A 24725-nucleotide genomic window follows, 5' to 3' on the forward strand; every position below is an offset into this window, starting at 1 on the left:
GGATCTGTGCATCATCATGCTTTCCCTGAGATCAGCTCAGGAATCCAGCCTTTTCTTCCCTGTGATTATCTCTTATTGTCAACTAAGGCTTGTTTTGGCTGCGCACAGCCTGCTTATTGTCAACTCAGTGGACCCATATTCAGAATTAAAAGGCAAAACAGGGGCAGACGCCATGACAGAATCACTTTTTGTAATGCCAGTATTCAAAAGGCAATTTTTTTTGGTTTCTAAATATTGCAATGTGTAACAGTACATATAGGTAACTTGTACATAATAACAGTACTAGTCACCTCTAGTGGTCTACTCCATCATTTTTATTTGTGGTTATTAACACAATCAGCACACAAAGACACCAGCCTCCTCCACTTCCCCTCTACTTTGACCGCGTCTCTTTGTCTCCTGGACTCCTTTAGTGCCTCCTAGAGATTAAAGCTTTTCCTACTTTAAACAGGTGTCGCTGAGCCAAGCAGACCTCCTAGAGACAAACAGCATTATATCAGTTGGCCCATCTGCGACTTTCCGACTCCAGACAATCCCATTGCTCATCAGTAACCACTGCAGGTTATTGAATTACACCATCTTGATTTTAAAGGGCAATTCTGTTTTCTGTAGGCACTAGACACACCAAACTATCTCGGCGCTCCAGCACTGATCAAGAGTCATTGTTTTATCCTGTCTGTTGCTAATTGCTTGAGGAATCTTGAGCGGTAATGTGAATTGATGGGTACTGTACTCACCTTTTTTAAACCCGAGGAAAAGAGGAGACTAGGGAACTTTAGAGGTCATTGTTGGCCTTATACCAGTCTCTTCTCCCTCAAGTCTAACCCTTTGTTTTACACACTGTTGCTTGGCTAGGGTTTCTCCCTTCTTTGGGGGATCGAGGTTTACTGGTCATCTAGTTTACCAAATGAAGCATGGAAGACCATTTAGAGGGACCTCCACAAAACATGAAACACATGAAGGGTAGAGCCAGGTGGGGGGGATTTGAGCCGGGCTCTTAAAAAATAGTTGTGCATGTGGTCCTAGTGTTCCCAGGCCTGGTTGAGACAGGCAGTGGAATCTGAAGGAGGGGCCTAATAGATTACAGGAACAAAGTGTGAAAAACTCCATGTTCTGACAGGACACATGGAGATGTTTTCCTATGAGACAGTCCATTTAGACGAGTCACTTTTTCTCCCCACCCCCCATTTCATTTCGTACAGTTTATCCACTTGCTTTTAGTCTGAAGAATCACTGTCTGTTTGACATGTGGTGCGTTTTTTCTTGCATTACTCTCACTGCCCTCAGTCCATTTGTGTGAAATGGCTGTTGAGCTCATAGCCTATTATTAATGGAGCAGATAATAAATACAGACCAGTAAGGCTAGTATCCCCTCACTCAATTTGGCAGCCATCGCTAAATCATGTCTGGCTGTATAAAGCAATCATGTTAATAAGCCAGCCAGTCTAATATCTTTCATTTTATATGCAAAGTAACTTAAGGGTCACTGAAGTTAGCTTTTGTTGAATGTAAACAAAATAATCAGACAGACCATGCTAGCAGAAATTTGTGTGTATTTATGGTTCTCTATTTAATTTTACTTACTGCTCACGATTGACTCTTCATTTAGCAGACCAAATACAAAATGAGGGTCCTTTATCATGACTTTTTTGTTTTGCATTTTGCAGTTTGAGTGCACATAGGCTGGGGAGGTCTCAGGTATGTTGCACGGGAAGCAAGCCTCATCAGACATTCATGAAGAGGCAGACAGACATTATCAATCTTTCCTCTCCTTCAGTGCTTTATATGTTAAGGTGTAGGGTAGACTCCATTCTGATCGCAGCTGAAATTTGCATCCCTAAGTAAATAAGTAAATAAATCAAGTGCAAGCGGTGAATGTGCTAATCAACCAGGACATGGCAGTGAGCTCGGTGCCGGGAAACTTTGCTCATGTAATATTCAGTACTGTTGGGTTAAAGGGCAGCCCAGAGTTATTGGTTTCAGCGCGATTGCCCCCTTTAATCAATGTTGGCTGCATCCCTTTAATAAAATTATTAGCTCAGCAGTATCTTGCGCTATCATTTTATCTCTTCTGCGCTCTAAATTGCAGCCTGCGTTGAGTCTCTCAGATGCTCGGGGCATGGCCAGCTCCCGAAAGCTCAGCTCCCATTTATTATTTCAGAGGCAGAGGATGGCTGGAGTGTTTGAAACCAGGCTAAGCGTGGAGGTTATTGGATGCAAGATCTAAACACAGCTGCAGTGAAGTCCCAAACCAGCTTATGTGTTTTGGGTTCATAGAAAATACTGACTTTTATTGCTCATGTTAGCGTCCAGACAAATCTATCTCAATAATGCACATGAATTACATTCTTTTCCTATGTACACCACTGGAGGTGGAGTGGTAACAGTATTACTGTTAAGAATTTCTTTCTTTTTTTAGATACAGTTTTCCCTTTTTTTTTTTTCTTCTAGTTATGTAAATGTACGACATGCTGATGGGTGGCTTCTCAATGTCTAATTATCTCACAAGGAATCTATTTGATCCATTAAGTTAGACTGTTGCTGCCTTTTTTCTGACTGCAAGTTAATTAAAAACGGATGTAGGATTTGCAGAATATAAGATTAGGGGTGTTGTTTGGAAGGTGAAGATAAAAGATGGTACCTTTGTGATATGGCAGGAAGATGAATCATGGAAGTCTTATTAGTGCTTGTCTCAGGTATTGTGTTTAAGTGCCTAATCTAGCGTAATGAGCATGGTGTCATTTTTCCAATTATATCTCAGACTTTTGTCTCTTACGATACATCGCCATACATTCGCTTGTTTTTTCTTTCAAACTTTTTTTTCCATTGTCTTCCTTTCATATTTATAAGTCTGATCTTTCCCTAATTTACATAGCAAATAAATTATGTGCTGTTTGTGTGCTTACTGTCCAAAATACAACTTTAACCTCTTATCGCAATCATTTTGTGTCTCTGCAGGCCTGGATGCGATGAATGCCTCATGTAGGCATCAGCATGGACAGCTGTGAGTCTCCCGTGGTTTCTGGGACAGACGATGGGCTCGGTTCCTCCCAGCAGCAGCAACCACCTCAGCCCTGGAACGATCACAATAGCTCACAGGTCACCTGCACCAACCAGGCACCTTCCCTGGACCCACTGTCTCTCTCTGGTCCCTACCCCTCTCAGTCCCAAAACTCTATTGCACCTCATGACAGGGTAAGAGAACTACAGTCTCAGCAGCAGAAGCAGCCAAAACAGACATCACCCCAGACCCACCGTGATAGCTCTGCCACAGGCCAGCTGCATCCCAGAGGAGAGGGTCTTGACGAAGAAGACCAAGAGGGAGTGAGCTGTGGAGAAGAGGAAGAATCTGAGGACTTAGATGAAATGGAGATTGACAACTGTTTCCCTAGTCTTCAACCTTTTCCTGGGATGCCAATAGCTTCAGGGGGAGGAGGTATGCCCACTCTTCTGCGACATCAGCCCACACAACAGCAGGGACCACCTGAGAGTGGGAGTGAGGAAGGGGAGGAGGAAGAGGAAGAGGAGAGTAGTGATGTGGAGAACCTGGCTGGAGAGATAGTCTACCAACCAGATGGCTCAGCCTACATTGTGGAGAGCCTCAGTCAGTTGATCCAAAGTAGTGGAGGCATGGTACCCGGCCTGCTTCCTACAAACTCTCTCTCGAGTGGGGGGAAACCAGGGGAACCTGCTGGGACTTCGTCCTCAGTTTACCCACAGATCATCAACACGTTCCACATAGCCTCGTCCTTTGGAAAGTGGTTTGGTAATTCAGACCAAGGTTTCCCCAATACCTCAACAATGGCAGGCCTTAGCCCTGTCCTGCACAGTTTCCGTGTCTTCGATGTGCGGCACAAAAGCAACAAGGATTACCTGAACAGCGATGGGTCTGCCAAGAAGTCCTGTGTATCCAAAGATGTTCCCAACAATGTGGATTTCTCCAAATTTGATGGGCTAGCCCTATATGGCAAGGGTAAGCCCATTCTCATGTGTTTTCTCTGCAAGCTGTCCTTCGGCTATGCCCGTTCCTTTGCCACTCATGCTGTCCACGATCACCGCATGACACTGTGTGAAGATGAGCGGCGGCTGTTAGGAGATAAGCATGCATCTGCCATTATCCAGGGCATTGGGAAGGACAAAGAGCCCCTCATAAGTTTCCTGGAACCAAAAAATAAGAGCACTCCTCTGCCATCTACGCTGCTCCCTCTTAACTCTGGACAGAGCTTCTATGGCACATTTAGTGGTGTCCATCTAGAGCCTGGAAGCAGCAGTGGGGGCAGTGAGACCCTCCTGAACAAAGACTCTGACTCTGGCCTCCAGCAACAGCAGCAGCAACAAACCCCATTAGGCTCAGTGCTTTCTCTTGGAGGGCTGAGCATTCCCAAAGCGTCCACTCTTACCTCATCCCCAGGCTCTGCCAAAGACTCCAGTGCCCTGCCCAAACAGGGAGGGAGAACAGAGGAGCCTGCTGGGAAAGAGTTGGTTTGCAAGGGAGAAGATGGGAACACTAAGGGACATGAAAGCAAGGCACACTTATCCAGCCAGACCGGGGGCTCTGAGGAGGACGAGGAACTGTTATTAGGGGCAGAGGAAGATGAGGCAGAAAGCACTGCAATGGCCTGTGGTGGTAACAGTAGCAGCGGTGGGGGTGAAGCGGGGGAACCAGCTGTCTCAAACCAAAGCATTTCCAAATCTCCTTTATTAATGCCTAGTAGCACTCTCCAGCCTTCTCCCTGCACCTCTGCAGTCAGTTCCACACTTAACAGCAAAGCCCTTGCTTCCATTTCCTCCTCTGTCAAGGAAGAGGGTTCAACTGCAGATGGTGGAGGGAGGACCTCAGAGCTCCCTCTGAGCTTTAACTGCCAGGGACCTACTGTTCCCATGGCACTGGTGACAGCTGCCGTCAGAAGGAGCGAGGATGAAACTTCTGGCACTTCCTCCTCACCTCTGTCCACCAATGCTGCTCCTGATGAAAGTGCCAATCGAGATAGTGCCACAGCTCCAGAACCAAATGATTGCCCTGCAGAGGGAGAGGAGGAAAATGGAGCCCTTCTGCATCATCACCACGTGCACCACCATCATCATCACCTCCACCCTTCATCTCATGGCCACTCGCACCCCCTCCCAGGGGGTTCCTGTGACATAACAGGAATGGGTGAGTGTTCACAGAACCATGGGCCCAGTGGCAGTGGAGTTAGTGGGGTCGAATGCCCTAAATGTGACACTGTTCTGGGTTCCTCACGTTCTTTGGGTGGTCACATGACCATGATGCATTCACGCAATTCATGCAAGACACTCAAGTGTCCCAAATGCAACTGGCATTACAAGTACCAGCAGACTCTGGAGGCCCACATGAAAGAGAAGCACCCAGACTCTGGAGGCTCTTGCGTATACTGCAGCAGTGGTCAGAGCCACCCTCGTCTGGCTCGTGGAGAAAGCTATACCTGTGGATACAAGCCCTTCCGGTGTGAGGTATGTAGATAACTTTTTGTTGATTTAGGTGCATGTTATATAGCAGCTAAGGATATTAAATTCGTGTCTGTATCATTTTATCACAGCTTAAGAAAAACTGATCTTGTATTTCGTAGGTGTGTAACTACTCCACCACCACAAAGGGGAACTTAAGCATCCACATGCAGTCAGACAAGCACCTGAACAATATGCAGACACTGCAGAATGGAGGCTCCATTGGTTCTGCACAGGACCAGGTGTTTGGACATACACCAGGAGGAGTGGTGGCTGTCCCGTCAGTCACCCAGGCCAGTAGCCATCACCCTCCCCACCACCATCCTTCACAATCCTCCACTCACATGTCCGGACCTTGTGGGGTCCCCTCCCCAACCAAGCCGAAGAGCAAACCTTCTTGGAGGTGTGAGGTGTGTGACTACGAGACCAATGTGGCACGGAACCTTCGTATTCACATGACTAGTGAAAAGCACATGCACAACATGATGCTGCTCCAGCAGAATGTGACTCAGATGCAGCACGGGCGACTTGGCTTGGGTGCTATGCCTTCGCCCTCTGAGGCTGAGCTCTACCAGTATTACCTGACGCAGAACATGAGCCTTCCACCAAGCCTCAAGATAGACCCAGCTGGAGCTGAGGCCCAGTTCCTGATGGGGAGCTTTCACCTTGATCCGAACATGGCTGCCTTGGCTCCTGCACTTGGTATGTCCCATTTGGTTCTCAAAAGCATTTCCCCACAAAAAAGAAAAACCAATGAATAGACCTTTTAGCTGAACTCTATCTTGATTCCTAATTTATTCATTTACACGAACACAAGACAATAATGCAAAATTTTATCAAATGAAAATCAAACCAAAGCGATAAGCTGCAATACAATATGCTGTACTCTGGCATATCACAGATTTGTACTTAGGCAGCTGCCTTGTTCTCATGCCATAAGATATGTGTTTACCAGCAATGGTAGAATGTTCTAGTGCACAAGGCCAGCATAACATTTTTTTTCTTATAATAAATGTGCCAGGCAGCATACAGAAAGCAAAAGATTATTTATTTCCCTACTCGTGCAATCTTTTACAGGGCACTCAAATGACAGTGTGTTGATATGATTTAGCAGAATTTTGAAGCTCACTGTGTGATATCCATACAAGGTGATTTAGAAGGCCAAACATGTATAATCTATGCTTTTCCCCCTCCTTTCCACACAGTCAACCAGCCTTAGCTTTTTACTTTCAAACTGCTGCTGAACTTCACCACTGGAGTTCTCCGTTTCTTCCAAGTCAGTAATTTCAGCTATAAATTTAATCTTGGTCAAAGAAGGGAGGTTAGAGGCCTCAGCAAGGGTAATTCAGCAGCATAGCAAAGTGTTTGTAGGACCAGTTACAACCACACAGTTTGTACAGACTTGTTTCAACTGTCACCAGTTTGAAGACACAAACAAAAATTTATTGCTGTGACTAATTTTTTTTCCCTCTTCTGCCATCTGGTTCATTTTCCTGTGAGGTGAGTAGTAATAAGCATATTGCAAGAGAGGCAATAATTACACAGTCTGGGCCCATAAACTGCAGTAGTGTTATCCATGGTCACACTTTAAGGAACTCTTAACGCTATCATACACAAACACTCTGATATTAACGGTACCACCATATAATACATAAGGCTCAGTACGAGATCCCTAAACAAACAGACACAGAGGTGCACTTTTTATGCTCTCATTCTGGATTTCTTTTTCTTTTTTCTTTTTTTTACTGTAGGGTGTATTTCTAAAGAGGTACAATTTATGGCAAGTGCTGACCTCAGGTTATATCAGCTTCTTTCTTATCCTCGCTCCCAAAACTCAGGACTACAGCCCTGATAAAGACAATACGAGATCAAGAACAGGAGTTAAAGAGAGGTGCAACTTTTACTTCTCTGTCCTGAAATATGGTTACAGCACACCGTGGAGCAATACAACTGTCAAGTCAGATGGTTATATACCTAAAACATTTGTCTTGAAAACAGTCTGATCAAATGGAAAGATTCAGTCTTTTACCTTTTTTTCTTTTCAAGAATCCCCTAGCACAAAAAAAGGATGGCCTAATATACAGAGATTCACATTAAAATAGTTTGAATATAAAGCAGCCTATATTAAACAAAAGCTTGGTCTGATGACATGCAATCAAAATTTAGCTGTGGACAAGGGGTCTATGGTAAATAATGAAATCTTGATAGTAACAGACAATGAGAGAAAAGGGAAGTGCAAGGGGAATAAAAGCAGGTAGGTACAGTATAATGACATATGTGTGCATCTGTGGTTTTGTATGATTGAGCATAAAGAGCCATGACTGGGGAGCTGGGTCTGTGAGTGATTTCACAGGGCTTCTCAAAGGTCTCCCTCTCCTGGCTATAAAAACTCAGGTAATGGAGAAAAGTCCAAGAACAGGCTGCATACTGCAGCAATAAATAAAAAGAAGCTGCTGGAATTAATTTAGTGTAAAGCCAGGCAGGGTCAAGCCTGCATGCTCAGTCTGGCCAGTGAAAGATTAAAGATCAGCAAGCAAAGGCAAAAACACCGGCTCTTACCTCGTTTTTTTAGCATTCATTTTTTTCCCAGTCTCTACAGACATCAATTATGTGGTCGGTGTCATAAGATATGTGCTTGCAGTTTTTTGTGTTTTTCCCCCCTCTGCTCTATGGTTCGACTCAGTACCAAGCAGACTTAATCTGTTAGGTGTTAGAGGTAATCTGAAGAGAAAGGTGGAAAATAATCCAAGGAAAGCAGTGTAAATTAAAAAGAATAAAAAGCATCATTGTGTGAACAAGGGGAGTGGGGTTGATTCACGGTATTTTGCGCTTGGAAACTCTTTACTGTAATTAGAAAACATGTTGTTTTTTTCTGTTGACCTTTAGAGTTGATTTACAGGCAGGAGATGAAAGAGCATCAGCCCAAACAGTGAAAATGTGCATGTTCATTTTCTGGCATTGGAAGTCTTTTGTAGAAATGTCCAGGTGCTCTTGTTTCCTAGCTCAGAGCTATTTGTTGGCTAGAGACAAACAAAAATGAGCATTATCCTTCACATAATATCATACCTACCAGACACATTCTTTTAAGCATGTATTTACTTGAACTAGCCATCTAGACTGTATGCTTTGAATAGGTCTCAGCTGATGATACTGTTCTCTTCTCTTTGTTTTGTTTTCTCTTCGTGTGTTTGCTTTGTTCTAGTAGGTGGGGAAATCCCTATGGATGTGCGGCTAGGTGGTGGGCAGTTGGTGTCCGAAGAACTGATGACCCTAGGAGAAAGTTTATCGCAGACTATAGATCCCTCTCTCAAGCTCTTTCAGTGCGCTGTGTGCAACCGCTTCACCACTGATAACCTGGATGTGCTTGGCATGCATATGGGAGCTGAACGGAGCCTGCCGGAGGAGGAGTGGCGTGCCGTTGTTGGAGACTCGCATCAGTGCAAGTTGTGCCACTACACTACTCAGCTCAAGGCCAACTTCCAGCTGCACTGCAAAACAGACAAGCATGTGCAAAAGTACCAGCTTGTGGCCCACATCAAAGAAGGGGGCAAAGGCAACGAATGGCGCCTGAAATGTGTGGCCATAGGCAATCCGGTGCACCTAAAATGCAATGCCTGCGACTACTACACTAATAGCCTGGAGAAGCTGAGGATGCACACTGTCAATTCCCGCCATGAGGCTAGCCTTAAACTGTACAAGGTCAGTGATCCACAAGTTTGTTTTTTATTTTTATTTTTTTTATCAAACCCATTATTCAGCCTTGTCCTGTTCATGCAACACAGCTGCCGATTTACAATTCTGTCATTAATGCATCATTTGAAGTGTTTTAATACAGACTCAGTGTCACATTTGACATTATTTTTAGTCTTTGAACTTCAGAACTTTGTTTTGCTAAAATTGCAAAACAAATCTTAAAAACGAATCCCCGTTAAAGCAATGCTTCTCTGCAACACACAGTACATGTTTTAGCTTTGCACCGTTACTCGGTGCACTCCAGAGGCATGAATGAAAGCTTTGTCGTGTAGCTGTTGCCTTCCCAGTTGTCATATAGAAGCAGGGCCCCACTGCTGCAATGAGAAGAACATGCAGGACAGAACAGGCGTAGCTGTTTTGGAAGCTTGGGCCTGAATCACTTGGAGACGAATGAAGAAGTGTTAGGAGACAGAGGTTTGGTGCTAATACTCCTCGGAGCGGGAAAGGCTGAATTGTTCTCGACAGCCGTATTGATTTTTGCTGGACTTGGAGCTTCACCTTCTCCTCTAATCATTCCATAATAGCCAGTGGATGAACACTCTCCGAACAAATGGCCATAAATCTAACAGGCCTGATTCCACTTAGGTACCTATCCTGTGTGTCTGCGGCTTCGGCCACTCTGTGCTTAACCCAAACTGGCATAGTTGCGCACACACGCACAGATAACAAAGCACATACCAACACTGACCAAACATACTTGCTATAAGCATACACTACACACAAAACAGGATCCAACACAAAGCACTGAATGCTGCCTAATAGATGTCATCCTTATTTGTAATCTAGCTTCAGCATCCTTGTTTGAGTATTTAAAGAACTCGGTTGACAGTGCAATGGAGGTATTAAAAGGTATGTGAAAAATGTGCTACTTCAAGCATGGTGTTTTAACCGCATTAAAAACTAAGGTGAAGTTTTTTGAACCTCTTCAAAAATCTTGTCCATTTGAAAGCATTTCAGCATTATGAATGTTTGTCAGGCCGGCTGAAATGACAGCCGTGTTTCCTCCTCACAGCTTCTTTGTATTGAAGTAACAGCAAAACTAAAAAAAAAAAAAATCAATTTTCATTTTTTCTTAAAGGGGAAGGTGTGAAGCGGGGCTTCTGTTGCTACTTTAAAGAGGTCAGGAGGTGTTTAGCTTGTCATTCTGTGGTTTGCTCCATGACAAGAGAGATCACAGGGACATTTTTAGATTAGCGTTATAGCATTATAGCATCTTTTCCAGCTTGATATTTATATTCTTGCACTATTTAAGAATTATTTTAATTCCCTTCAGTATAATCCTTATTTATCTTAAGGGGGTTTGGGAGCAGCCTCCTCTACCTTAAAGACCCTCCTTATTTTAAGCCACCTTTCTTCTGATTGGCTGCCCCTTGCAAACTCAAGGTTTAAACTGCAGGAAGGCAGTGCTGCTGTGCTCATAGCCAGAGCTAAGGAACTCTTAATGCTATCATACACAAACACGCTGATATTAACATTTTAGTGTAAACACATAGTCTGTGAATTTGTCAGGTCAGTGCATGTGTTTCCTAGTCTTTGGTCCTCCTCTCTTAACCTTAGCTTCTGGACTTACTGGGCCAAATTCCAATAACAGTCTCCCATTAGAACAAAATGGACCAGCTCTGGCTTACTTTCTCTCATGCTTACACCTTTTTGACAAAGATCCATGTTTTGCTTTGCCGCATAGAGTATAACTTCTTCTACATCTTTGTGCTTCAACTGTAGTGCAAACCCCAAAAAATCTCCCCTATTTCTTTGTCTGTGCAAGTTTTAGGAGAGAAGAGACATATGTCACACTGCTCTTTGGGCTGTGGGGGATTAAATATGTACAACACATCCAGGCATGATCATTTTTTATGACTTAAGCTTCTTAAGATGGCTCCATATTTCTTAAAACCAATTGATCTTCTGACTGGGAGTATGTGCATTTGTCCAGAAATTACCTGCTCTCTCAAGAGAACATAGTGGTCTTTTTAAGCTCTTCTCATCCCAGACCTTACTCCAAAACCTAAATGTTCATGAGTCAACAAGAATTAATACAGTGTTTTATGACTCATCAATGTTTAACGGACAAGCACATGGTTTTAAGGTTTTTTCACTGTACTGGCTCCCCACTTGACAATGTCAGTTTTCTTACCGTTTTGAATTTACTGTCCTGGTAGAGATACTGACAGACAGAAAACCACAGTGCCCTAAAAGCCTGTAAAACCAACTTGGTATATTATGCATGCGCAAAAAAAGAAAAAATCACCATTCATTTATGCTTCCCCAAAGAAATCTGATGCAAATAGCACCATTTTTAACCTTTTTGGGGAGAAAATAAATCATCAAGTCAGCATAAACAGGCTGTAAGATGTGGGAGATGCTTGGGACACTTCACCCAAATCAAACTGGTTTGCATTAAACAGGCCCTTTGTGTGCACAGCTCCATATAAATTGGAGCCTGTAATTACTGGAATTAAAAAGGAAGGTTTAAACTGAGGGCTAAGCTGGATGGGATAATTTGAGAGTCTGTGGTATGCGGCCCATATTAGGGCTTTCTAAAAATATCACCCCCACCACCCCATGTATTGGAATGTTCCAAAAGACCACAGAACGATCCAGCAAGTCATCCTGACCACTAGACCACCACACAGTGGGGGGTGATGCTCTTTTCCCCTGTGTACTGTGCTCTCAGTTCAGAGATACCAATTCTGAAGTCTGTGAGTTCTGCTTCAGTCCCCTGTGCACTGAAACTAACTTATACCTTCTCTTTTTCCCATGGATCATGGGGATTTTGGTCGCTCTGATGACAGCATGATGATCGCCCATCTGCTCACAGGATGGTCACTCCTAGAGAACCCTCCACTGGCTAATGTGATATACATACAGCTCTCCACTCAGGCCTTGGGGCTTCACTGTGTTTTAGTGTGGAGGTGAGAGACTCATCTAGCTCCAGGCCCGACTGCTTTGGCCAGACAGAAAGGGTGGGGACTAACCAGGCCAAGCCACAGGCCTCAGCTTCCAGTCAAGGGTTGGGGGAAAGGGGAGGAGCATGGGGGGTTAGCTGGCTACCTTCCTTGTCTCGGGGGCCGGTGCAATCGGCGGTAATTGAGATTGATTGGATGTTATTTTTCCTCTTGCAAATGTAGTCCATTAGCTTGGCACATGCATAATCAGTTTAGAGCGCAGTTAGCCGAATGTAATCATGTTCCTCGGTGTCTGCTAGCACAAAATCCACTCCAGATGCCGCTTGGCCATGGAAAGACGGGGGGGAAAGTGCCGTCACTATCAGATGGGGAATCTTTAACCAAGCAAGTCCTGAAATCCCTTCCTCTGTTCTGCTCCTTCCCTACTGAGCACAGAGGAGTGTTAAAAAATTCGACTCCCTCTTTTCTGCCTTACACAGCCGGTCGCAGGGACTGTCCCATGCCTTACCGTTAAGAACAGGGCTTTTGATCATATGTTCTGCCCATTAACGGACAGAAAACATCTGTAACTTGTGTAGAGTTACTGCTCTTATTTTACCCCTCAGTGCAATCCAAAAGAATCAGTGAACACTGAGGAAAGAAAATGTCCACACTCTGCAGAGAGCAAATAATCATGATGAAACATAATAGAAGAAAAGAGGCCGTAATGTAAATGAAGGGATTAGTGGTTACATGAAAAGGCATTAAGGTGTTTCACTGATGATGCTACTCAGCAGAAGCACTGGCTTCTCAGATGCGGGAATCCAAGCAATGATGACCGCTCCCTGTTAATGATCAGAACTACTGGGATTGACTCGAGTCTTCTTGGACTATGCATTGGAATGCAGTTGGATAACAACCACAAATAGGTTATGGATTTGATTCCAACTCTAGAAAAATGTTGTAGTTTTGCATTCAAATAATGCTGATGTGTATTTTGGATGTGTACAGCAGTCTGGTTGATTTGGTCTTGGGCCAAGAGCTCTCTAGCGGAGAGTAAGGCAACTTATGGCATCCTACAGTAGGTAAGGTGGGTTTTTTGAATTGTTGTTAAGTTCTTGCTTTACTTGCCGACTGGGCTTGTCGTGATTATATCTTTCTCCCAGTGTCTTAAACTTTTCTCACGAATGTGCCCAAATTCTTACTCTCATTGCTATTAAGACAAAAATTATAACAGGTAATCTGAGATGTCCAAAACTTGGGCGAGTGGGTGCCTCGCTTTACCCTCTCACGTATGACGCATTTCTCTATGAGGGGGACTGGTAGGTGGTGGATGGAGAAACAGACAGGAGTGAGGGTGGTGAGGGGGGGGGGTGCTAGAGGATACACTGCTAATTATCATGGCTAGCCTATGATTGTTCAGTAATAGTGCTCAGTGGGAAAGGTTGCAGCAGTTCCAGGAAGAGCTGAGCTCTGATTTACTGGTACTACCACTCTAATAAAGCGCTCACTGCACATCCTGGGAGACAGCCCATTCTCTCCTTTCACATGCACAAGTGTGTGAATGCACACACAAACAGACAGACGAACAGGCAGGCGCACACACAGAGCAGCCGTGTCATCTAAAATGCCATAGGGCACATGAAAGGTATCTTTTCAGTAGTTCATAGAGAAGTTCTGTGTCGGCCCCTGCCTCTGTTTACTCCCCAGTTAACATTGTTATGATCCAGAACCCTGGTTACACTCTTTGTTTCAGTAGTCACCTGCAGGGTCTTAAACTCTTGCATCTTACTTCAAACAAATCTCACTTACTCAGTGGTGGGTGAAACAAGGAAGGAGCATTACAGCACAGAGAACCAGGGTGGATTTAAGAGAGCGGCTGTTAGGCATGTAAGGGGGAGCTAGCAGGGGTTAGTGTTTGGCTGTGTGCAAAAATTTCACAACTCTTCTAGCTCCCACCCCTTGAGAAGGCCAGAGAAAGGGTCAGGCTTTGACCCGTGGCACAGCTGTTGCTGCTGGTGGTGTTGATTGTATGTGCACAGGCCCTACTGTGGGTGTTGCTGGGGCTTACTCAGTGACAGTGAATGAAAGCAAAAAGGGAGGAAGGAGAAAGCTCCTTTGACAGGGGAGGATAGACTTTTCTCAGCTCTCAGCTTTTTCCCCCCGCAGTTGCTAGAGTTAAAAATCTGGTGGGTTATAAACCAGGTGCTCAGTCCGGGGTTTGTTTTAGATAGAGTGACACATTTTCTGTGTTCTTTGGTAATTTCCTGTTCCTAAAGCTCTTTGTGTTTTGATTGTCTGCCGTCATGTTATTTTTTTTATTTGTTGTTATATGACTTTTTTTATGTGTGTGTTTTTGGGCAAGAGAGAAGTGCATAAAGTGTAGGTTATGGGTTTGTTAAAGTAAACAGATATGAGGCACAGGTTTTTGTGACTAGGTTCATTGGTTTCAGACAGAGATAAGCTCCACTTTGCCTCACTGTAGATTTACACCACAAAGCACTTGCCTAAAGTGACACCAAACACACCAAACACCAAATTTGTAGGTTTGTAGTTTTTTTTTTCTTTCAATTAAGTAATTGTTTAAAAAAATATTGTTACATTCACTTTTCTTTCTTTCTTTTGGTTTTTTTCTTCTTTTTTTCAATTCTACAGTGGAAATCTTTTTTCCAAAAGTAACTCAAAACATGGAGAATGAAACTGTGGAGATGTGGATTTGCATAAAGTTTTATATGTGCTTTTCTTTAATTTAAATTTTATTTTTTAGGGGGGATTCCCAGCTAAGTCCTCTTCCTGCCTGTTAGAAATTCTTGAACCTCACTGCAGAGCTGTTAACATTATTACCAACACACTGATTCTCTCACTAAATCAAAAGGTCAGGCTCCCAAGCCCATAAAGCCTTCCCAGCTTCAATTTATTTTAAAATTTTGCAATTGTGACAGTAAAACAGTAAAATGAAGTTCTTAATTTGATCGTAGGAGATGGAGAGATTATTGAGCGAGCATTTACATCTTGGACAAACTTCTCACCTGCTAAAGTTCTGTAAAGGTGATATTTCAAGCGAGTTGTTTCTGTCTTTCTTTACTAATTCCACAAAACCTTACTTCAAAGGTGCCTGGCAATGATATACCTTTTTGTTTTTAAAATGACCCCCTTATCAGCCTCTATAAGCAGCAGTTTTTACAGTGTCTTTGAGCATATATATTTGATAGTCATATTTCTTCTTCAAAAAGACCCTTATATCAGTCCATGTAATCAACAGCTTCTGCAGTGTCTTCGAATCTATAAATTTGATAGTCAAACTGCAGTAAAATGAGTTGCCATGTGGACTGACTGTCATCTGAAAATAAGTAAATTGCTGTAAATCCCCGGCTTGAAGTAAAGACTTTTCACGTTATTCTCACAATCAGTATTCTGCAGTATTCTGAAAGTATTTATGGTTTCCATCTGATTTCCACAAGACATTAATAGTAGTGCTGATGTTAATTCTCTCCTATTTTGGAAATATGACTAGCCTAGACAGCAGTTTAACAGAATTTCTTTTTCTTAAATGTTGCTTGGTGTGATTCAGAAAGCAGAATTTCCTGCTCATATACTTATGATGTATTGTGAGTGTATGCAAAACTGCTATGTGGCTCTTAGCTCGACTCAGTTGAGTTTCAGACTTCAAGTTCTTTAGGCCCAGTTGGTCAACAGATCAGGTGGTGTATAGCCACCACACCTGAAAGACCAACAGTGTCAGTTTACAGGTAAATGCTACTCTGGGGCGCCACACCAGGGCTCCTGTGAATCTCTGCAGCGTAGCTCCTAAGCTAAGGGGATGGAGAGACAGAAGCAGGCAAGCTTACTGACTGTGTGCCATCAATACATCAGTGGCTTAGCCACCAGATTAATGGCCTCCGTGTGGTCTGGGCCACAAAACTACTCAGTTTTGAGGTCTGTGTTTAGTGCAGCTGTACATTAAAGTGGGGGTAAAGAGAGATGAGAGGAGGGAGAGGATTTAGGTGCCAGGATGAGCACACAGGGACCGGTATTCTGTTTGGGTTTGGCCAGCAGGGCAGAGTCATGGGACAGCAACACTCTACAGAGGGATGGATACATGCCCCTAAGTGTTGTAACATTTCCCTTGTCTTGTAACCTTCCCGTTTTGACTAAAAAAGGATGTTTGAGTACCAAATGCTTTGTTATTACTAAGTAAGTATTTTTTTTATATACTTGATATTGATTTATATTCACTTCATAACATGCAGTTATTTGACAGCCTTGTGAGACCCTTGCTTTCCTTCCTGTAGAGCAATTGCTCCTAAGTTGTTTCCCAGTTTTTATTTGTCTTAACAAATCAGACCCTAAGGTTGTTCCATTTTGCGATGCATTGATCACCGTTGGATTTTAGAACTTCAGCAGTGTGTTACCTGGATTTCTGACAGGTCATAGGGATAATGCTGATAGATGTTTTCCTCAAGGCATCCTATTTTGTATGGATTGTGTAACACAAAATGCAATGTGGTGTCCTCAGCGCATTGGAAAGTCCGATTTACCCATCTGTGGCTACTACTGAGGATTCATTTAAAAAAAAAAAATCATCCACCAGTTTCCCAGGACTACAATTTTTATTTGAAACTGTGGGACCTCAGGGGTTTTTTTTCCCCTTGTGTCAAGAGAGAATAGCCATCTCTTCCTGAAATTCATGACTCTGGTTGTCCATCCATGTTTTGCCTAATTGCTGTGTGCTGGAGTCCAAGGTTAGAACTGGGAGCTGTAAATCCCTCAGTCTTATGCAGCCAATGTTTTCTCCAGATGTAGAAGAAAAGATTTCATCCTTTTGTAATTAAGCGGTGCAGCCCAGGGTGTAATGCGGTTTTTATTAGTGGTTCTGGAAAAGATCATTTTGCACCTTGTTTTCTCATTATGGCTTTTATTCTTGAATACAAAAGATGGATAAAATGATGGGATGAAAACGAAAGAAGCAGCAGAGAATAGAATCCCCTGTTTAAATTATTATATGGAAATTACAAGGTAGTGATGTAAGGGGTAGCTCTATGGGTGTGTGGGGGTGCAGACACAAAAGGAGACAAAGGCATAGTTTTGAAACTCAACTTAGTGCGTCAGATGAAAGATGCCAGAAAGAAAGTTTGTATTATTATTATTTTTTTTAATCCCAGGAATTTTCCCAAACGTTATCTCTCCCATGGGTGCCATCTTCTACACCTGTGTTCTACTTTAAACTTACTTCTGAAATAAGAGCGAAGGGTGAGTCGGGAAAAGTGATTGTAAGTGAAAGACAGCTTTAAGAGTTGGGGACAAGAATGCTCTTCAGCTTCTCAAGGGCACTGATATTTTATGGCCCTCACATTCCTTCATGACACACTGATGCCCAGAATAGACAGAGAGAGAGAGAGTGAGAGACAGAAAAAAGTTTAACTACCATGCCTTTTAAACCCCACCCCCAGCATATCGTCTCTCTTGCCTATTCACCTTCACCTCACCCTGCTTCATTTATGTGGCAAACCTCTGGGTCACCCTCACACTTTTCTGCTACTTGGCAAAGCTAATGAAAGCAAGGGATTCAAGTGCAGGCTTTTGTTCAGCATAAGTACTTCCACACGTTTGTGTTTTAAAATTTTCTTTTCAGTCTTCACATGGATTTACAGAGCATTCTTTCCTCTGAGATCTCTGAGACAGCAGAGGAAGTCCTCATAGCCACTGAACTCTTAAACTCACAGATAATATACTATCATCCTTCACTGCCAGCCCCACAACTTTTTTTTTAAATAATTTCACCACAGTCAACAGTACCCGTAAAATTAAGGTCTGCTGAATAATTCAAACTCTGATTCTTCCTTCAGATGGCCTATCTCTGTCACAAGATAGGAATTTACTTAATTTATGCTTGTTAGGTTGGAATAGTCATGTTAAAATAATTTGAACCATAAGGACCGTCTGTGTAGCTACTGTTAAAACGAGAACTCCGGGAGCCGTTAAAGTTTGGACATGAAATTGTGAGATCTGGAATGCAAATGATTATTCAAATGATCAGTGTATTAATTTGCATGCTGAAAGCATAAGGGAGAGAGAGAGCATCTTAATAAGTTATGTAAAGCAAAGTATTTTATTATTTGTTGATGTTTCAGGAGTGAGGGCATATTAATATTGCAGTTGTAAGTCCCAGTGTGACCTAAATCTCTCTCTTTCGCTCTCACTTTCTCTAACTCTCGCTCATTCACGTGCACACAAGCACATACACACACTGCTGTCATTATCATAATAATCACACACTCTTTTCTAACAAATTTACTCCCTACTCTATATATCAGAAAGCCTCCCTATTCTTCATAGACCCATCAAATAGACTCCATATAAAAGACCGAGCCAACATGATGTCAGCAGTTGGTTTGTGAAGCCTCTGTGTTATTTTGACTGCTGCCATGCTGGGGGGGAGCCAGAAGTGAACATATTGGTACAAGAGGGTGAAGTGCTACATTATTAGACAATGCTAAACCTACAAATTAATGCTATATGACCTCAGTCTCACAGAGCTGCAGACTGGTTTGTGCACATATGACAACTACTAGATGCTAGGGGAAAATGTGCATGGTGAGCTAGGTGAAATCTGTGTGGTGCAACACACAGTGCTGCACCAAAAAAACCTCTCTTGTGACTGCTTTGGTTGCTAGCAGATTGCTGCTGTCATCAGTAGTTTGCATGGACGATGCAGACTTGCTTGGCAAGTGTTTGCAGGTAGGTTGGCATCATCCATGCATCCATGTACGAGCAAGTGCAGTAATTTCTTAGCAACCAAATCATTTGCAAGGATATTTTTCGTGCAGCACCATATATGCCCTTTGCAACCCAGTTTTACGTAGCGACTACGAGCAATCTCCAGCAACCGCTTGCCAACCAGTTGAGAATGACACATTTTTCCCCAGCAACCTGTGGTTACTAATCATTAACTAGAGTTTCATTGTTTGTGAATAATAATAATAATAATAATAATAATAATAATAACAATAAAGCACACAGCAAGCCATATTATTGGTCAGATAATCGAATTAAAAATGCTCCAGATGTCACCGACAGCACTAGCATAGTGGAATTTCCAACACTGAGACTGAGAAGATGAATGGCAACTATGATCATAAGTGGCCACACACCAAACTTTCAGCCCTAATTAAATGAAAGGGTTTAAAAACCGAATGCCTCAATACAATTGAAATGAAGTTAAAAATTAGCTATTGAGACTGTGTACGTGGCTCTTTCTGGTCAGTTTTAACATGGGAATTTTTGGGAATTGACTCACTTTTGGATCATTTTTGAGAACCGCTTTTTTTGGGCACACCTCTCTCTCTTTTTTTTTTTAATGGGAGATAAAATGTCAAAGCATCTGGAGTTGTGTTAAATGGACTTAAACCATAGAATTACACTTTAAGCAGTTCAACCTTGTTGAGTGAGGAGCTAAATAATGACAAACCCATCAGAACATGAAATTATGCTAAAAAAGAAAAGAGAGAGATTTCCAAACCTGCCGTATGTACTTTCTTACGGTCTTCTCTTACACATCAAATAGAGCTTATCATTCAATTTTCCTCCATTTGCAACCTTTTCTCCTTATTCATGGGCTCGATTTCTAGTCTGTGCCATCATTACCGTCTAGTTGGGTGAAAGGACAGAATAATTTGGGAATAGACTTTATGATATTTAGGATTATCTTTGATCTTAGGGGATTTCTTTGAGTCATCACATTAGATTATATGTGTGTGAGTGAGGAGCCTGTGAGGATCTATTTTGTAAAATGAGACCAGGGACTAAAATGTCTGCATGATATGAAATGGAAAAAGCATGTGTGTTGTGAATTCAGTTCAAATAATTTATCATTGAAGGAATGAGTGGCTTATAGCAGAATACTAACCATTTGTGGTGCATGTTGTTAAGAGAGATCAGTCTTTACATCTGGAAGGGAGGTTAGGGCTTTTTAAATGAGAGAGCCAGCATTGGAGTATTCCCAGTATTCAACTTAACTTTTAAATCATTAAACATGATGAAGCCATCTCCACAAAGTCAGAGGTTTATATACGAAAATCAAACACCATCTGCCATCTCTGATCAGAAGCAACAGCCATCAGGCCAGGGTTACCAAGGCAGAACAGGAAAAGCCATTAACTGCCAATCACTGCATCGATCGACAAGCCAGTCCACCACTGCCCCCACCCCAACCCCCTCACCTCCACCCCTGCCTGCCCCTACCCACAGACACACACGCATATGGTTCATCAGCTTTTTACTGTAAAGTGGACACACGCACGGGCATACTTTTGCTCAAACCTTGAACTTTTCGTGCACTACATGATGGAAACATTTGGTCCAGTTTGTCTCTTCTCTGCTTTAGACCGGATTATCTTTCTAATGATCTCGAGTCTAGATTGCAGGATCAACATTCTGTTCAGTTTAGATAAAGGCAGTCTGACTATTTCCTTTTTTTGTATCAGATCGGTAAATCCAATGTGTTACGAGAAGGACAGAGGAGATGCTGCTCAAAAGATTTTTCTTTCTGACCGTAGGTCGGTAATCTCCTCATTACTGAAATGCATCTCAGTAAAGTCCATTGCCCTGTCAAAGTGAGAGTGGACACTCCATTCTGCCCGATCCACCTCCACATTTTTTGGAGACAACCGATAAAAAAGGGAACTAATAGAGTCAGTGAAGGGCAAAAAGGAAAGAAGATTGATTTTTCTTTTCCCCCCTCCTTCCATTTTTAATGGTGTCGCTAGAACTAAGGGTCATTAGAAAATATTTACCTACTTCCCAATTTAATGGAGATACTGTATATCAGAGTAATCTGGATCAGGGGTCAGGGCTGGGGGGAGCAATTAAAGCATAAAGATCCAGAAGCTTAGGGCATGTTGTGTGAGTGTAAAACACACAAACAGACAGGTTAGCTAAAAGGAAGCCAAAGGCAGCACATATTGAACATGGTTGTATTAATTTATTGAGTTTTGTTACTGATGAACTAGCGATGCGTAAGTTGGGGGCACAACTTTATCCACACAGCACAAAATCCACACGCTGACATTCATTGTTTTGTTCATGGTTTGGCTCATACGATTCATTCAAACATAGCAGTTACAAGCCTGTGATAAGTGAGATATGTGCTACATGCTGCATTCGTCTCTTATTCATAGTAAATTTGCCATCTTTTCTTTAACCCAGTCTGGTTGGTTCAAGCTTCTCTGGGACCACACAATAGCCAGAGACAGAACAGATATGATGGATGTGGCCTGGGGCCTATATGCTCGCTCTGCGTCTGCGGTGGCCTCATCTACACATCAGCCACAGGGGGAGGGAGAGAACGCAGCAGGGAGGGAAGGAGGGCAGAGATACAAACCAGACCAGCCATTTTCCTCGTTCCGCTCATAAATATTTGTGTGGCTGATTTATAAACAGTGGAGCAAGAGAAGAGATCAAAGTGAACTGTAACGCTTATATATAAAACCAGAGGCTTTTTTTCATGACACTGTTCTACACACCATGCTCATACCTATTAAAGACAAAGCCATATATCACAAAGTATATTGGCAAGAGTACTGAATGGCCAGTCACACTCTAGGGCTCAAGCTTCTTCTAGTTCAGACTCTAGTTCTTATAGCGTCGCCCTGCAAAACACCAGTGAATGGACTTCAGTGTGTGTTGTAGCTAAATTTCAACCTGATCCCAAACTGTATCCCTCTTGAAGTTAGTGACCTCTTAGAGGGAGTTTAAATGGCTGCAGTAATGCTGGGAAGCCATAAAAAAAATCATAGCAATTCTGAAGACTCACGGTGTCTTGGTAATCATAAATAGCTTTCATTGGCTGCATGTGCTGATTCAGGCAACCAGCTGGTTAGAAGCAACACAAAAGCCAAGTCTCCTGTTAGGCAGAGAGGACGGATTGGGGTGGGGCTGGGGCCCATATGTATACATTTGGTATATACAGTGTGTATCTGTTTGCTGGGTTAGACTACAGACTTTGCATAACTTCTTGTATTCAAAAGCTAGCAGAGACGGATAACCCCCCATACCCCCCTACCCCCATCATGCAATTGTATATCTCCCGCCCTACCATAGTACCCACCCCCACCATTCATTCTTGGCCTAGTGCAAATGTGAAGGGCAAGAGGTGCTCTCTTCTGCCACAAGCTTTCTCCCTGATTAATAACTCTTCTAGCTGGCAGATGCAGAGGAGCACCATGTAGATGGCTGCTCTGTGACCTCTGTGGGAGGGAGAATACTATGGGTAATAGGATAGAATAGACAGCCCCCCCCCCCCACACACACACATTTGTTCACCAACAGGGAAAGATGTGCTCAATGTGGCGAATCTTGGGGATAGTTGTTGTCATATAGCTGTCTCTCTGACAGTATGTCCGCATGTAAGTGCCTGTAGTCATCAGGCTTCTCTGTCTTTGGCAACACAGCAGCACTTTACCCAGCACTTGCATAAAACAGTTTCAAGTATGGATGTTCTCTTTTTTAAAGACTCCTTGAACATTTTTATTCTTGGTGTGTGTATTATGTAACGCTGTTTTGTGGAAGCTTTTTTTCTCTGTTCTATAGCACTTCTGTGAAGTCACCTGGAAACTATATGATGGTGATCTTTTCCCACCCAGTGCTGCTATCTTTAACAGCAGCTAGATAAAGAACACTTTTTCCTGTTCATCTACCTAAATTCTGTATATACACGCTTCTGATCAGGTAAGCACTGGAGGAGGCCTATAGAGAGAGTATGGTGCAGAATGCTTTACCCCTGGTGTGTCTGAGTTTCTGTGTGGGGAGTTCAAAGTCCTGCTGAACATCAGATCAGAAGGCTGATGCTGAGTGAGGCTGACTAGCTACAGCCTGTGGTCTGGGAAGGGTTACTGAATTATTACTGATGGTTTCAGGGGTAACTGTCCGACCACAGGACTGGGGAATATTAATCATTTATTTGATTGTCCGCATGTGCTGATTAATCAATTTGAGTAGGATCTGCAGGATTAACTACCTTATTATTCCCCTGTAGGAACAGATAAGAGATAAGGCTTTAAAATATCATATTCCATTTATCATTTATTTTTAGATCCCTGCTGATGAGGGTGAAATAAAAACTGGGGTGAGATTAGGCAGAACAGCAACATGGGGAAACTGTTGGGAAGAGGATGAGAGAAGTAAGAGGAGGGAAAAAAATGTGAACTGCAGTGTTGATTATTTTTGAAAATGGGTACGAGACGTGGCTTTGTATTACTTCAAAAACGGCACAGAAAAAAAGTTGTGCAGCGTGAGCGAGAGAGCAGAGAGAAAGAGGGGCGGAGAGACAAGAGGAACAGGAAGTTGATGGGAAAGTGATAGCTGTCTCCACCTGGGCTCTAGCCTGAGCTGTGTGGTAAGAGAGAAGGAAAAGCAAGAGAAAGGAGGGAGCTTCTGCAGTTGAAAGTGTGCTCTGGTCTAGGTAAGTTTCACTCTCATACCAAGTATTGTTAGCTAAACTGATCCAATAAGGACACTATTCCTGTTTACCCCACTCAATATCTATTCAGCATATAAATTCTCAATCTGCCAACTGTTTAATGTGTTATGTCATGTGGTAATGCCTTTGATTCCAACATGCCTCCGTTTGTAAATACAAGAGGCACTCAAAAGGCTGTGGTTTTCCTTACAAGCATGGCGCCCCCGGCGCTTTGGTTGGGAATGCACTGAGAGGGAGAGGGACTGAAAGAGTAAAGGAGGGAGAGCGAGAGGTGGTTAGAAACTGTACACACTTCCCGTTGCTCTTCTGCCAACCCCTCTCCCTGCTGCCTCTGGTTGCGCAGGCAGAGAGTGAGTGAGAAATGTGAGAGGGAGGAGAATATCCTCTCTCCTGGCTGCACACAGCACCATAATTATGCACTTTTCAGCAGGTTTTACCTTTAACACTTTCCTCCCGGGGTTGAGATTAGTGCGCACCATGCTTGATTTACTGCACAATTACTGAACAAGAGCTCTGTCTAATCAATAAACAGGAAGGGGAAAAGTGGTAGGCTTTGAAGTATAGTTTGAGATTTTTTGCACGATTGAGCAGTGTATATGGTGTGGAAAGTAAGGACGGCTTGGCGGCGATGCCAGGCTGTGAAATATAAGTTATATCAGCCATGCCTCTTTGCTTTACCCACTCTGCAAGTGTCTTTACAGTGCTCAGCTACTGCAGTGGGAAACAACTTTTTATGGCACAGGAGGTCAGCAGCAAATTGTGCTGGTATAATAAGAATGCGCTTCCAGAACAATATATCAAAATCAAGTCATCTCATAAACGTATGAACGATTTTCATTTTATACCCTATGTGCACACATGAGAAAGGAGATCTTGTGTGGTATCTGGCAATGCCCAGTATTAGATGTCTGTGAATGGACAGCCAGCTCAGTGACCTCCATGATGACACTTGCTAATGGCACACGAAGTTATTTTGGGAAGCTCCAAAGACCGTTCATCATCAAGTCTTTCTGGGGCTTATAAAGCTTTCTTGCCAGCATGACCAAAGCAATAGGGCTCTCCCAATTAGTCTGGTCTTTGTTTGATTTTCAGTGATGACAACTATATCTCTGCTGTAATTATGCTGTGCTGAAAATGATGAAAGT

At 42.9% G+C, this 24725-nt stretch overlaps 1 protein-coding gene across 6 annotated transcripts in view; it reads left to right on the plus strand.

The window, feature by feature from the left end:
- zfhx3b (zinc finger homeobox 3b) overlaps positions 1-24725 on the plus strand; it is a 285848-nt gene that overhangs the window by 192183 nt on the left and 68940 nt on the right. For 5 of the 6 annotated variants that reach the window (XM_084933805.1, XM_084933814.1, XM_084933796.1 and 2 more), the window contains 3 exons: positions 2959-5472; positions 5589-6168; positions 8669-9165. In XM_084933805.1, coding sequence (XP_084789931.1) covers positions 2974-5472; positions 5589-6168; positions 8669-9165 — 3576 coding nt within the window. In that variant the 5' untranslated portion in view covers positions 2959-2973. The remainder of the gene's footprint in view (positions 1-2958; positions 5473-5588; positions 6169-8668; positions 9166-24725) is intronic. The other variant, XM_084933823.1, reaches the window with a different exon arrangement.

Source organism: Perissodus microlepis, chromosome 1 (assembly GCF_051167445.1).
Source record: "Perissodus microlepis isolate ML-2025 ecotype Zambia chromosome 1, ASM5116744v1, whole genome shotgun sequence".
Lineage (NCBI taxonomy): Eukaryota > Metazoa > Chordata > Actinopteri > Cichliformes > Cichlidae > Perissodus > Perissodus microlepis.